At 41.7% G+C, this 16,576-nt stretch overlaps 1 protein-coding gene across 5 annotated transcripts in view; it reads left to right on the forward strand.

Annotated features, from left to right (window-relative positions):
- The window catches only part of SFXN2 (sideroflexin 2), a 241,615-nt gene that overhangs the window by 156,337 nt on the left and 68,702 nt on the right, over nucleotides 1-16,576 (forward strand). For all 5 annotated transcript variants that reach the window (XM_086922699.1, XM_086922700.1, XM_086922698.1 and 2 more), the window contains exons 5-6: nucleotides 3,704-3,779; nucleotides 5,909-5,994. In XM_086922699.1, coding sequence (XP_086778825.1) covers nucleotides 3,704-3,779; nucleotides 5,909-5,994 — 162 coding nt within the window. The remainder of the gene's footprint in view (nucleotides 1-3,703; nucleotides 3,780-5,908; nucleotides 5,995-16,576) is intronic.

The following is a 16,576-nucleotide window of genomic DNA, read 5'->3' on the forward strand; positions in this document are numbered from 1 at the left end:
AAACACCTATTATTCTGAACATGTCTAATGGTAGATCATGTATATTGATGTGGCGCTGTAAAATAATGGACAGAGAAGACGAAGCATGCCTCGTTAGGTTATCTCACGAGTGCATCGTGCAGTGGCGGATATACCTCCTAGAGTTGGTGCTTCTTGTAGGGTGACATATGCAAAAGAAACAATTGATGGACTGAATGCTGGACAATGCAGACATTTACCCCCTGTCACAAGGATCTGTGTTAAATCCATCATTCTTTTGCTCACCACACCACCCCAGTTTGGACCCAGCCATATGAAAATCAGTCTTGACCCAGTTCCTTGTTGGAACAGTCCAGCCCGAACTGCCAAGCCAGGTCCTCCCTGCACCGGAAACAAGCATCCTGGGACCTGTTTCAGGGCATCACCCTTCATCAGCCAGGCTAGCTTGAATCCAGTGGTGAGCATGAGACCCACGTCTGGGCATACCCTTCCCACTTAGGGCGACATATGCAAAAGAAGCAATTGATGGACGGAATGCTGGGCAATGCAGACATTCACCCCCAGTCACAAGGATCTGAGTTAAATCTTGTAGGGTGGAAACTACTGGGTGATTCTTGGAAAAATCCAAGAATCAAACAAGATAATAAATGAGGGCCTTAATGCCCGAGATGCAAATAGTGGTGGTGACTGAGGGGTGACTTAACAAAGCTGTGTGCTTTACACCACTGTAGGAGACACCTTAGAGTATGACACACCTGTATTGCAATTGTTGACCTTAGAGCCGTCTTTGACCTGGTCCCAGGTGGCTGCTATGGGCATTTTTAAGGCCCTGGGGGTCCCAAAGGCCCTGCTTGCCCAACTAATAATTTTCCACCACAAGAACTACTCCCAAGTTTGCTAGGGGATTGGGGGCAACTAGCTTATGGAATCCCAGTATCTAGAGAAGTCATGCAAGGGTGTGTCCTATCCCCCACCCTATATTCCCTATATGTGAATGATGTAGTGAGGGGTCTTTCACAGGGGATTATAGATGCACCAAAACTGGATGCGGCTAGGGTTCCCGCACTACTTTTCGCCAATGACAATATACTAATTTCACAGACTCCCATGGGACTCCAACAGCTTTTCATGAACTTTAATGCCTTCTTTTCCGCCAAGGGTCTTGAGAATAATATCTCTAGAATACAATTTATGACATTTAAACCCCATTAGTTGATCAAGCAAGCCCTGACCTGGGCAAACAAAAATCTGGACCGAATCCATAGATTTAAGTATTTGGGTATATTGCTTGATAGTAAATTATCGTGATCCCCCCACATTGAGAAGAGAAGGGTTATGATTCAGCATCAAGCCTCAGTGACTCATAGGATGTTCCAGGGAACAGCTTTGAGAGCCCTCCCTACCAACCGCAGTAGAACTATTTAAACTAAAGCCCCAATCTGCTGCTTTATACAGGGCTGAAACCTGTGGTTATGCAAATTTAGATTAACTTACTATAAGTCAAAATAAGTTTGTTCGCTCAATCTCCCCACGAGTATCCCCTTTAATTCATATGTTCTTGGATGTTGATCTAAAAAGAGCGGGGGAACTAGCTAGACTATGGCCTCTTTGGTAGTGAGTGAGGCTTTGTACTACTGAAGAGCTTCAGCCGTATCGGAGAGCAGTAGAGGAATTGCTTGCTCTTGATACATGTCTCAACTTTCTGTGGTTCAAACATGTTCGCCACTGGTTCGTTAGACTGGACCTTAGTTACTTTTGGTCGGATCCCGGCTCATTGGTGGCAACTTCCAAGTTGCAATTAAAAATCCGCTAATGGGAATATATTCAGGCTAGCTTCTTACATTGCCCCACTCATGGTAGGCTGACAGTTCAATTCCTGCTCACAAAGGACAGCCCCTGTTATGAAAAGTTTCTTGATCTACCGCTCCAGCAATCGGCAAAAATACTTTACTTAAAATTTCACTTTGATAAACTCTAATTGGGGTCATTTATGGCATTGTGGAGCACCTGTAGGCGCGCTAACCACACAGCTACATGCACCTTGTACTCCCAGTCTGTGAATGAACACCATGTGATTTTTTTTTGTCAAGCAACTAAAAAGCCTAGAAGGAAATTGATACACCATTGCGGAATTACCTTGGAGTTCGGAGGGACTTGGAGGCACTAAGAATTTGAAGCGTGATGCATCCATTTATACAGTTTTCGCTGTAACTAAATTCCTATTTTCAATAGGCCTCATAAGAAAGCGAAGGGCCTTAAATTCTAGGCTAGTAGAAACTGGTTTGTGGCACTCTTTTGATTAGTAGAAAATATTGTGACCGGTCGCAGCTGTGTTCATATTGAGGTAGACTGTCTACTATGATAAGTCTCTGGTGCATAGTACTATACTTACAGACCAACCCCTAGATGAAAGGGTGAACTAGAGCAGGGTGGATCAATTGTTAGATAAGTTGCACATGTATATGTTTTTATCTTTTACAATTGATTTTATGAATAATTTATAATGGAATATGTATGTAGAGAACGTATGTTGGTACACACATTTTTGGAAATTTGATTATTTTCAAATGTTTTTGTTACTGCTTTACGTTGAGCTATTATTACAAATACTGTGTGCACCTGTTCACAAAGGATTGTTCTGTGTTTGCAAGTTTTATGGAAATCATTTTCCGAAATAAGCTTTTACTGAGCAACACAATTAAGAAACCTTTCCTGAGTGAGCATACACCTACTTATTAAATAGCACCCAGAACACATTCACCACTATATATTGTATTGGCACATCTCAGGGCTCTGTTCCCCACTTTAGCTATGAATTTAAAAAACTAGAACGAACGGCTGTAAACATTCCAACCGTCTTCCATTCATGCGAGTAACCCAATTAGTTGAGTCGTCAAAAGACAAACCTAAATATGAAAAACAACGAACTATTCAACCTCTAGCTTTCATCCAGACAGTAGAGTGGCCCATTCACTTACTGACATTGTTGTGCATTCCCAGCGGACATGCGTTTGGTAGTGCTTTATGCTAGCAAGTGATTTTCTAGCTGGAAAACTGCTAAGACAGTGCTAACCAACAAGCACTGGTTTCCAGGACTAGGCATGTCTTTTTTAATTGGACAGAAACTCAGAAAGGTTTGTAGATTCCCTTAAAACAACACCTTTTATAATTTAAAAAACTTGAGGCCTCTTGCTCATTACTCACAGCTATCCTTATTTTCTGTACACTGCAGACAACACTGCATCTGTGGCCGAATTTCCATCAATGTTATCATCGGTTTTATGAGATGTTGTTGTTTTTGGAACTGCGGTGGTCAAATATTCCGAGGCCACTTCAGTGACATTATTTTTAGGACTTCACTTTCCCACTTTGGTATAGGAGTGATTGATATTTTTCTGTTATCCTCTCAGAATGGATGTGGCATGTATAATATATTCATGCTTGTGTTTATATTTGAGTGAATATTTATATGCAACATTTAACGACCTTTATTCATTTTGTACCAAAGACACTTAGTAGTATTGACAGTCAAGTATTTGTTTCAAATTACACAGAATTCAGTGTTGTCGCTCAAGCATTCCCTTAATTTTTACTCTCCTGCTAAAACCAGATGATTAAAACTGCACACACGTGGAACCGTTTGTGACACTTTTGTGTCATTTACATGTGCTTGGCAATTTCAGAGCTTCTTTTGAAAAAAACAACCTTTCTAATTTTCTTTTAGACAAATCGGGGTGGCTTATCTGACAGCCACCAGCACCGCATTGGCAACAGCTGTTGGACTCAACCTCTATACCAAGGTACAGCATGTGTTGCTCCAGTTTGAATGAAACAATGAACTAAACATTTGTAAACTGCTCGAGTTATGGTGCACTGTATTATATCAGTGAATCCTATTTTTAGGCAGAAGGATGACTGGACGGGTGGTTTTAGAACTAGAAGATCCTTGCACAACAATGGTAAATCCAATGAGCTCTACACTACCTGTAGAAGCACATTCAGAAACTGTATCTTCCCCAAAATGTCCATTTAAATCGTTGAACACAAATGAATATTTTACCAGTGCAGTTATTCTTAGCCCTATAGAAATTTGTCCTTCGTTTGTGCGTCTCTTATCTCTGGTTCGTTGACTAATTTCTATGATTTGTGTCTGTAGCTTAAATTGTTTAATCTAATATTGGTAGAGGTGTAGCATGACAGTCGAAGGCACAGTAGAGTATTCTGTGTTCAACTTGCAGATCATTTTTAAGAACATTTCAAAGTTCACATTTAGATAGTGTGCAGGGTTTTTGTGTTTTTAGCGTGGGCCGAACTGGCAAGCAATAGGTTGCTGATCGACTAGCCCTGTAGCAGAACCAGTTAGTGAATCTCTAGCTTGAAGGCATTTTCCAATCCAACAATACTCTGCTTGTTTGCTTTCCATGCTTTTCAGTGATATTCAAAGTATGGCCCGGGGGCCGCTTGTTGCCCTCATGACCTTTACATGCGACCCCTTGGTGAACAGCAGCACCAGCTGCTGTTTAGTTACTGAGCCCTAACATTTAGAATTTATTTTAAATAAACGGGCAAGCATTTATTAACCTTCAAATGAAATGAAATACCTGCATTTGTAAAGTGCACAGCTACCTCCGGATAGGTGTCCCGGTGCTGGGGGCCGTCGGGAAGATTAAGCAAGCTACTTGCTACTAGCTTACTTGCCCCCAGTGCTGGGGATCGAACCATGAACCCTGTGGTCCAGAGTCAAGCACCCTGGCCGCTGCGCCACACCTCTTCCAAATGATTGCCCCTTCATTTACCATTTTTGGACCTCCTTACACAACCCTTGACCCACCCAGACCCCTACTGCCACCCCGCTGGTATCAGTGCGGCCCTCAGACCCACCACTGACCCTGCTTTGTGGCACCTGGGCAAATGTTTGCGAGTACCCATGCTCTAGATAGTCCAGCTGTGCCTGCTAAGAGTCACTCTTTAATTTGTTGAGAAAAGTATACAACTGTGTCCCGCAATTGTTTAATTTAGCAACAGAACTCCTAATTCTTCCGTGATTACTTCTTGCTAGCGCCGAAAAGACTCTTCAGTAGCCCCAAAATGTTCTATTTTTTGTAGTTCCTAAAACCCCTTAGACACACCTCGCGTTGCCGCCTACTAGATACTCCGGCACTGCAAATCCTTACTCTCAATCCCTCCCTGGGCCAACCTTCATCTTCTTACTTGGTTGTTTAATGTCCCTGTTCCATCCAGGTTCCCTCTCTGTGGGCAATTGTATTTCTGTTATCCAAAGCAAACTTGTTGTTGGATGAAAATCTGATGGAGAGATTGGCTAGGAAAGTTTGCCAGGAGTAAGTCTAAAGTATCAGACTTGATCTCCTGACAGACTGCATCAGGTGTCGGTGGTCAATAGAATGGATGCATTAAAAGCCACACTGTAATGGCCAGTCCCTAAAATTTCTAGCATGTTTATCTCTTTTAAACTCCTCAGCACTGTAACTTTGTTTTGCAACGTTGTCTTCAGTTACATGTATATAATATGTATAAGCACTTTTATTTCTGTGTCACCCTGACAGTTGGATTAGCTTCTTTAATGCAGTTAAATAGACATGTACGATTGTATTTTATGGCTCTTGCTAATTGATGAGAGGAGCTTGTGTTAAAATATGTTGCTAAATTAGTGTATGCATTTGTAATGGCTTTTGGTTGGTGAGGGCGTGCTTTATATCAGACCCTGAGAGTGGAATGGTCCTACTGTGTAGGGAATTTAGACCTGACAGGTGTAGGCCTTGGAAACGGTATGAAAATGCGTTTGCAATTTGCAACATCTGTCTTTGTGATTGATTGTCCTTTTTGCTTATAAGGTTTTATTTTTCGAAATTGTTTACACAGTGTTTATGCATTTTACCAACCATTGTCCCTGTCTTTCTTCTGCCTGCAGAGAGCACCGCCTTTAGTGGCACGTTGGGTTCCCTTTGCTGCAGTAGCGGCTGCTAACTGTGTCAACATTCCTATGATGAGGCAACAGTAAGTTTTCCTGAACTCTGCTCTATTTCGCTCTGCCTTGACATTGACTTCCCATTGAGGGTCTCTCCCCTAATCCACACTCCTGACAACCACCTTGTTAGTGGAGGGCACCAGGTTCTTAGGGTACTGGATCAGTTTGGTAAATATCACCAGCTCAGTCACCCCCTTGTAGTCTCAGTAGCACCAATTGCAAAAAGCAAACAATTTCCTGAATTAAAAAATATATATATCTTTGTTTATGGAGTGTATTTATGAAGTGCAAATTTAGCTCCAAATCGCAGCTGCGCAATGTACATAGAAACAGGATTTATAGCCACCATGAGATACAGAAGGCATCACAAACACCTCATCTCAGAGAGGTGAGGTGGGGACAGACATGGGTACAGTCGTAGAGAGCCCACAAAGAGTCTGAAAACATAGGTGTTGAGACATTTATTGAGTTGAAACAATTCAATAGTAAGTTTGAGGTGCAAAGGATTCCTGTTCCGAACTATTGGTCCATGTGCATAGAAAGGCTGTTGGTGTGTGCCTTCTCTCATTAACTTTTGGATTTATATTTCCCCAGGCAGGTGCTTCTTATAGTGTGAGAGCCTCTGGGCGTGCTGAGTGTAGAAGCAGCACACTCAGATTTACTCAGGCGTAGTGCCTTATAAGTCGCATATGCAGCTTGCTGTGGATTTTGGTTGGAGATATGTCGAGCTGTTGCCTGAAGATACGTCTTGATGTCTATGAGGTCTTAGGGAGACCAGTGAATAGTGTGTTGCTGCAGTCGATGTGAGATGAGAATAAGATGGAAAGACATTTCTAATGGGAGACTACTATTATCAGTGCTCTCCCATTGCAAATGTCTTTCCGTTTTAAGCACTGGATAAGATGGATCCTGCACCATGGATTCCAAGTTCATTAGAGTGGAGAAGGGTTTGTTCACTAATGTTTGCTAAGCTGATAATGCTTTTTTCTTGCTGTCCTCCTTGAAGGACACTGATGAATCTTTGAGAAAGACCAGGGATTTCGTTGCAGGTTACAGACGGCAGTAAAAGTTATCAAAGGTAACATTGTTAAGCAACTTACAGCCAGATTCATCATTGTCCCGTTTTGCGAGTCCTTAATAGCAATTATTAAGGAATCGCTATTAAGGACTTGCAAAACGGGATTCATGTAGGAATCGCAAAATAAATTGCGATTCCTACAGCTTCCTTATTTGCGATTAGCAAATTGCTAATCGCAAATAAGGAATAACTCCCCATTTATTCCTTTGGGCCAAAGCCCATAGGAATGAATGGGGAGTTATTCCTTATTTGCGATTAGCAATTTGCTAATCGCAAATAAGGATGCGATTTCAAGGGTGCCAGGGGTGTCCAAAGGACACCCTGTAGCACCCCTGAAATGAAAATGTAGACTGATGTTGCGCGCACACATGTCCAAAGGACATGTGTGTGTGTAACATACAACTTAATTTGCGAAGAATTGCATTTAAGGAATCTCTACTTGAGCTTCCTTAAATGCAATTCATTAACCATTTTTTATTTGCGAATTCGCAATTTTTGGCCGCTATTTACCGCGAAGTCTGACTTCGTGGTAAATAGCGAAAACTTAGAAAAATGCACTTTAGTGCATTTTTCTAAGTTGTATGTTACACACACACACGTCCTTTGGACATGTGTGTGCGCAACATCAGTCTACATTTTCATTTCAGGGGTGCTACAGGGTGTCCACACCCCTGGCACCCTTGAAATCGCATCCTTATTTGCGATTAGCAAATTGCTGCTAATCGCAAATAAGGAAGCTGTAGGAATCGCAATTTATTTTGCGATTCCTACATGAATCCCGTTTTTCAAGTCCTTATTAGCGATTCCTTAATAATCGCTATTAAGGACTCGCAAAACGGGACAATGATGAATCTGGGTGTTGGTCCCTTTAATTAGCGGAACAAGACCTTTTTTGCTTTTAATGGTCATTTGAGGGTGTAGGCCTTGTTGATTAACCCTCACCACCTTCTTTGATGTAACACATTACGTAATGTGACATACAAAGCAGTCTAAGACACATACTCTGGCTGGTCAGAGCATTATGCATTTAAATATACACTATATAAAACACTTTCTTCCCTTAAATTTTCAATGGAAAGAAAAGGGATGTTTTTTAGCTTAGCAATTAAAACTAGTGATCCGGGATCTCAGGCACTCATCGATGGTCAGGAGACACATTGTGGACATACACCACGAAATGGTCCCCAGAGCCAAACACTGTCCCTTAATGAAAACTATCAGTCTTTGTTAGGAGGCAGTTTGACACCCGCTCTTCACATCTCTGAAAGCTGGCAGTAGACCTGTTGGGATGGACTTTGTAGCAGTGCTTGCTATGATGTGACTCCTACATGATGGGGTATGACAGCACCGTAGTGGACAGCCTAAATGGAAATCCTAAACACATCTTTGACGGCAAGGTTTAACCGACCACAGGCAAGTTGGCTTTAACTTGAGCAAAAGATAAGATAGCTGAGCCTTTTGGATGTGCTGGTGTTTGGATTAATAGTTGTTTCACTAGATTACTCATTTGTATTTGCCTTCCCCTCTATGACTCTGATCCCAGATTTCACCCCTTCCTTTCTAAATAATGTCATTTCAGCACCACTGTATATAGTTCCAACATGCAGTAAGAATAGTTTCTGAAGTTAATTATAGTTGGGAAGTGTGTTAAAGCCATGCGAGATCTCACTCAATTCACCAAGATAGAAGCAGCCATTTTAACTAAGTCCTTCCCAGCTCATCCCAATCCAAATAACAGAAGTTCTCTTTGAAATACATTGCTCATTGAGCTGTTCAAAACTCACTGTTGTGATCACCAACAGTCCAGGATGCCCAGACACCCAAGTTGGTTCTGATTAGTCTTGCGAATTTCGGTTCTCTCCATCTACTTGAGAACGACTTCATCCACCTTCTTAGAGGTAAAACCTGCCGCCCATAAAAGGAGGGATAGTGTTGTATGTCTCCCTGCAATCACTCAACCTTACATAACCTTTGACTGTCTGTGTAGAGAACCTGGAAACCCTAGTGGTAGTCCTCCTCTCTAACACTGTCCAGGAGCAAATGGCTGAGATTGTGCCACTTGGCACTGGAGAAGAACATCTAACTGCTCATTTGTTCAGTGGACGATGGTACGTCTTTCTTTGAGATACCTTATTGGAACATGTATACTTTTCTAAAATGGTTTCACTTGTGGCCACTGGGCTCTTTGGACCAGACCTGATCAGTCCTTGTACACAGCCAAAGAGGATTTCAAAATATAGATGGGCCTAACAAATCTGCTTCCTTCAGTCAGACTCCCTATAGTCTCCTTGTGACTCGGCCAAGCCTTGCAGACATCCTTTGAGCCATTGACCTCAAGTTTCTTTTAGGAGAGGCTTTTTTCTTGGTTGCTACAACATGACACGCAAGCCCACTGAGGGTGCTTAGGATGACAAAATTGTCATAAGGACTGATCCCACCTTTGTTTCAGCAGTACTGCCCTACTCCCATCTGAAAAAAGAAATAATGCTGACTTTCTTTAGACATCTGCATGCCTCTATGGCAGAAAAAAACACTTCAGACCCTTCACAACATAATTACTTTTAATTTGATAAAACCTGGGCCCTGCTTTGGGTTGACTGGTGTCAGCCAAGTGGCTTCAAAGTCCACAACAGCCAGATACATTGCATCATTTATCTGCGATTCATACACTCTGTAAAGAGCCCAACCACGATCCTGTGTCAGGGAACAATCTATTAGCGCAAAGGAAACGTCAAGTGGCATTCCGCAAGCATGCGCCTGTCATAGACATGCACCAACTGGCCTAATTGGCTACTCAACAGGCATCCTGTTGGTGCTGCATACTTCTGTTACTTTGGTCTATAAGTAAAATCAAACTCGCTTTCCTGGACAAGCCGTTTAAGACCTGTTCACAGAAATACACTCACTCATCAATGTAGATGGAGCGATGGAAATTTGCTGAAGTTTATTAATCTCCATTGGGAGGGCCAAATCCAGAAGCCCTCACCTTCTTTTTCCATAATGAAATGTATTACCTGCTAGTACAATTGGTTGTCTTCTGTATTATAGTTCAAGGCGTAGAGACAGGTTCAAAGGGTGGGCACAGAACATCATCAATTCAGCCAAGCAACCCTGCATTTCTTGTGTTCTTTGCACAAAGTAGCTTACTGCACATCCTTTTAAGTTAATGGGCACTTCAACATTCATAAATTACATTGGAAGCCAAAAAGTAAAAAAAAAACCAATTAAAAAAACAATGGACGTCCCTCACTGTGTGCACTCGCCTGCTGCGTCAAGGAAATAGCCAGTTCAATGGCATACGTCAAGTTAATCGTTGCAGTCAGCCAATGGTTGATGTATGTGGGTTAATGCATATGTTAATGGCACAAAAAACACTGGTTGAAAAGGAGTGACATTTTACCCCTCGCTCTGTCTGTATCGAATTGGCTCTGTGATATAGCTAATGATGCCTGAAGACCACGCGAGGATATAGAGCAGGGGCCGGGCGGGCCTGCGCCCTCCCCTAAGTGAACCCTTTGATCCACCAAACCCCGATTTCAAGAGAAATGTTTGTCTTTTTTAACTTTCACGTGTGCCTCCTATTGAAAGATAATTGAGAAGTAAAAACAGTGAAATCACAGAAACAATCTAAAAAAGTTTATTTCCTCCCCATGAAAAGTAAATAAAATGTGCAGTTGGAACATATACCTCACTGTTTGTTTGTTCTATTTTCCTAACTTGCCATATGATAGGGAAAAGTACATTAACCCCTTGCGTGCTCATGACGGAACCACGCCATCATGAACCACGGGCGGCGTGTGCACATGACGGCCTGGTTCTGTCATTAGGCTGCCGCTCCTCCCACGCAGCACTAATGCCCCGCCTGTACGGGCGAATTAATGAGCCGGCCTGGTCATGACGGAACCACGCCGTCATATGCACCTGCCGAACGTGACTCATGACGCCATGGTTCCTTCATGAGCACAGAAGCGCCGCGCTCACCCCCTATCCTCCTCGCGCAGCGGCCAAAGTCGCGGCGCAGGGAAGTGTTTAAAAGAAAGGCGAAGGAAGAGATGTTGCAGCCTGACCATTAGTTTTCCAGCCTGAGCATGTATTCTTTACATGTTCGTTTAGTATATGGAGCATAAATGCATTACTGTTTCCTGACTAATGATTCTTTTATGATCGGTTAATTCAGTGCATGTTATGTTGAATCTTGTCAATGTTACGCTGTTTGGCTATTGTACAAATGTGGATTTGTGTTTTTTAAATGTGTATATTAATTGACTTCAAGATACATTCTTTGATACAATTGTAGATTGCCAAGTTACACATTCCATTTTGAGCAGCTAATATTTGAAGTTGCAGAATGTTTTTCAGTTAATCATGTGAATTTGCTCTTTCTGTTCACACCCCCACTATAGCGAGGTCTTGAACATGTTTTAAGTTTATTTTATCTCATATGGCAGAAGCAGTTTTTCGCCATTTATAAATATTGATGTGGGTCAAGTCGGTTGTGTGCTCATGTCAAGTGAAAGTGAAAATCGATGCAACCGGTAATGCCTGCTAAGATGATTTATGAAGAAGCCTGCGTTAGACTACGGCTCAAAAACGGCCTTAAAGCGAGTATTAATCTGTGAAATATTTGAGCAGAGTTAACCAAACTACATATACATACATATGTATATATATTTATATATGTATATGTATGTGCATCACATGAGAATATTCAAAATATGATGCACTTTATTTATAGATCTTCAATGATCAGATAAAATGGATTTTGAATCCCTCATGGAAAGAGCAACTTACCCTTAACTCTTGGCCCTAGTGAGCCACGGTAATATGTAGAGGACAAAGAAAGGACAGCTGTGAATTATGGTTCTCTATAGGGTTGTCCAAAGTTGCAAAGCTTACTGCTTCATATTTTTTTATATTCTCCCCAGCTTCATTAAGTGCGAAGCTGGTGAATTGTATTTAGACAACTTTAACAAAGCAGCATAAAGATGGCATTTTGTGGTTGAAGGAAGCTTTTTATTGCCATGCTGGGCCACAAGCATGGACTATTACATGTTTGGATGAGCAGCATATTTTGTGAATCTTTATGTCCATGGTGGGCCTTCCAAGAGCAGTAAAGAACAGCAGCTATTGTATATCCCCACTGCTAGCCCTGAGGGCCTGCTTGTAAATCAGTTCCCCACAGCTGGATGCTCTATGGGTTACACAAGTGCATGGAATAGGACATGGATGATGAAAACTATGCGAGAAAAGTTGATTCTTCAGACTCCCCCTAATCATCATATCATATCAATGTGGCGTTATCATGACACAATAATTTGCCACAATCAGAGTGGTTTGTAAATATCAATAAAACCAGCCCATATTATCTCGTACGCATTTTTATAGGATAAGCTTTTTAGGAACAGTAAAATGAATATTAAAAACTGTTGATAATAATTCTGCCGTTTGCAGTAACCTACTGTGCTATTTTCCAGCCTTCTAATTTGGTGTAATGGAAAATAAATAATTCATAGTGAAATATCTGTTTTGAAGTCTTGCCTAAAAGAACATTAAATTATGAGCCAAAACATAGTGTTCCAAAGTACCACCAAATTCACAGCATATGAACTGCGGGCATGCTGTTCCTGATGCAGTCTCTTGGTATGACTATACCTAAAGGGTACAGAGTACAAATACATGTTGGCCATGGCAGGTGACTGTTCCCAGTGGGCATGGGCACATCCTGCACTGATGCCCTTTGTCGGGTACCACTGTCTGTAATGAAAACAATGAGCAAAAGGCATGGCCAATCGTTATATCCATTAGATCCAACCTTACTAAAGATATGTAAACTTTGCTTCGTAGATATGTCAATATTGGGCCAATAATGTTAGTGTCTAATAACATAAATTTCCTAAAACCCTAGGTTGATTTTTGCTCTATCCTCCCCCCCCCCCCCCTTCCCACGCATTTTATCGGTCCACCAATTTTCATGACTCTCCCAAACCCAGAAACGTAGAGCATGACCTGTTTTAGCCAGACCTTAAAATAACGCTGTACAGTCAGAGAAAGTGTGAACCGTTCTCTAAGGTCTATCGGAAGAAAATAACTACCAGGAGAAGAGGATTAATTCTAGCCAAAAAAAAGTGATTGGTCACTGTAGTTCCTGTTTCGACACCACTGGACTAGTTTGCTTCCTGCCAATCCATGTACAATTTGCATCCCATTATTTAAGTGATAGCTCTTGAGTGTATGATTTCATTCTCTTTCTCTCTGCCCCTCTCTATCTTGCAATCTATTTCTCGGCATATTATATGGATGTGTCAAAAAATCTCACAAAAGAATGAAGGCAACCCTTCATGAAATATATGAAAGTCTTCATTAGTTATGATCTTGCCCTAGGGATGTGTACGTATAAATCTTTATATGCAGCATCATATTGGCGGCCCATTGGCAGCTAAGCAAATGAAAGAACCCAGAGCGTGTCTGGATTGACAAGTGGTGAGAAGCACTGTCATCGAGCTTTCCAACTGAACAGATGATCTAGAGCAGAATAGGAAGAAAAAAAGGACTGATTTAATTCGTTCTGTGTTTGCTCAAATCTGGGCAAAAATGAATTAAAGAATGTATTTAAAGTTAGAAGAGGAGAGAATAAGACAACTTTGTTTTTTCACATTAATAGAAGGATCTAAACTATGGGAAACCCTAATTTAAAATATACTTAATGCCACCTTTATTGATTTCTGTGAAGCAGCTGCTTTTCTGCTTTTGCACCATTTTTCCAGTGCATTTCTGTCATTGCGCTTTATGGCCTGCTGCTTTGCCTGACCCATTTCAGTACCGTCAGATGTGCCTCTGTAAATTAGGCCACATGTGTTTCATTTGTTCTCATCTGCCCACTGTAATATTTCCAGCAGGCTGCTCTAACATCCACGGAGAAGACATCTGCTAACAGAGAGTCATTTGTTGTTGCAGTAAAGCCTGGACGTGAACTCGAACACGAGGCACTAAAAACTTCACATGAGCATTCCATTGTTGACTCGAGCAAGGAACCCCATGTAAAATTGATTCCCCTATGTTTAGGCCTTGCTCAGGGTAGTTCACATAGTCTTTGGCAGGACATTTTGTTCACTTACAGTGGGCTTAGAGCACGCCCTTTGTTTACGATTGGCTACACTCATTGTCACTCATTTTCTTGTTTTTTTATGTGATGGTTTGTGTGGGCATTGTTTAACCATCGTGAGTTTGTCCCTCATCTGGAGCATGGACGCATTAGTGTGTCCTTACACTGCTCGTTTTTTTTGGGTGCTTTTTTTATCTTTTTAGTTAAGCACCCTAAGACAGTGCATGTGTTGCCAGTTGTCTACCGTGTGTGCTTCTTCACCCCATCCCGTTTCTGTGTTGCTCTGTCTCACTGTGTGCTTCACTGCTCCATTTCACGTTGTAGTGCTTTGTGTGCTCCCCGTGCTCCCCGTCTCCGTTTTGTCCGTCTCTCATGTGCTTCTCTGCCCCTACCCCGTGCTCTGTGTTGCACTGTCTCGCCATGTGCATCTCTGCCTCTCTTGTATTCTTTCCTTCACCTGTGTTGCTTCCTCCCTGTCCCATGTTGCTTTGTCTCGATGTTTTGTGTGCACGTGTGCTGCTTTGACTTGCTGTGTCCTTCTCTGCCCCTCCATTGCTCGTCTTTCCTTCACCGATGTTGCTACCCCCTGTCCGCATCCTTCGTTTTCCTTCTCCGCCCGTATCCCCCGTTCTCTGTTTTGCTTCTGCTCTCATCCATTGCATTTTTTTTGTAGTTACTGATCCAACTCGGTTTGTAACAAAAAAAAGCCTATGTAATTTGTAGGGGTGCGCTTGCGTTTGTTATGCATACTTGCCTACCAAATGATACAGCTGTAGGCGTCAAAAGTTTTTTCTTTTCAATTCTTTAATATAAGACTTGGGCATTTACATTTGCACAGTCATCCTGCAGGCCATATTGCATGAATATGACAAGGCCCTAACATTTACATAGAACTCAAGAACTCATGATCATTTCTCTTACGTTAGTGATTTTGTAAAGTGCAACATATACCCCAGATGACCGGCCAATAAGAAGAACTAACAAAATGCGCTGCTGCTTGAGAGAGCTCACTCCAACCTTCTGATGACCAGGCGCAGTGGGATTCAACGCATACTTTTCATCATTGCTTGCCCCCAGGCACACTTTGAGCATGAAGGGTATGCTTGTGTCTTGCTCTTTCTGAGACCTGTATACAGTAAGCAATTGCAAAGACACTTCTACATAGGATGCAGACCCATTAATAGTTTGTGGAGGGCGATCACTTGGAGCCTAAATTATAAAGCCCTGGTGGAGGCTAGTCATCCTTGGACTTGACTATCCTAACATCATATTGTTTTAGCATCTCTTCTTAACGATACACAGGAGGTAGACGTCATGTAAGGGGTCAGCTCCTGGTTCTCTTTAGGAAAGCATTTGATTCCGCTTTGTATTGCATTGGTCGTGGATAATACCTGCTGCATGTGCTTTCCTGTGGTTTCTCTTATTGCCGCTCTCCAGTTTAATATATATTCCAGCCTCACATCAAGTACCAAAGCCACTTTTTTTCCCAGGACAGTGGCACTCCCTGCAGTTTAAAAGTCCCAAATTCAACAGGCCAGATCAATGAAGAGGGAGCTTGGAGGATTTATTAGGGCTGATGCTAATATATCCGAGATTAAGATATTTCTTATTTTCTGCACAGAGTTTCTTCTTTCTTCTTATATCGCTTTAACTGCTGCTCTTCTCTTTGTCGTTATTCCAAAATACTTGACTGTGCCTCTTAAAAGTGTTCAAATCTTATGGATGCATCTCGCCTTTTCCCTACCCTGCCAAGTGCATACTTCCATATCTCTTTCAACTTAAGTGGCTTCTTTTAGATGCTCAATTTACGTTTTTTTTTTAAATCTGTATTGTTTAAAGATATTTTTATTCTCTGCCCATCTTTATTTGTGTTTTAGTCTGTCTTTAGACTCCTTGGCCGTTTTGCTCTGCCTGTATGTTTTTTTCTGAATGTTGCTTTCTTCAGTCTGTTCCTCGACCTTCGTGTGCCTCTTCTCTATTTAAACTCAGTAAGGTTCTCCTATCTTATCGACCTTTAAACATTTACTGATCGAACATCTTTTGATATTCTCCAATCATTCTTGATCATCTGTTTGAAAACTGCCCTTTATTCTTACTTTGTACCGATTAATTTTGTACAGTCGTTTGGATAAAGGCGCTATCAAAAGTAAATAAGTAAAAAAATAAATGTGGTACAAGGGTGGTTAGACTGGATGTATGGTGTTGGTGGTTTGAGCTCTGGATTGTTACTACAAGTGTTTGCTGCATGCATTCTGTATGTGTTGGTCTCCTGGGAAACCCCGAAGTGCTGTGCTGTAACTTGGGGTTTGCCTACACTTGGATGCATTAAAGTGCTTAAATTAGCCATTTTTTTTATTGTGGACGCATCGAATGCTTATTGGGGATAGGTGGAATATGTCTTTGAGACGTTCATTTGCATTACCCGCCTAAG

This window comes from Lissotriton vulgaris, chromosome 5 (genome assembly GCF_964263255.1).
Source record: "Lissotriton vulgaris chromosome 5, aLisVul1.2, whole genome shotgun sequence".
Taxonomy (NCBI): Eukaryota; Metazoa; Chordata; class Amphibia; order Caudata; family Salamandridae; genus Lissotriton; species Lissotriton vulgaris.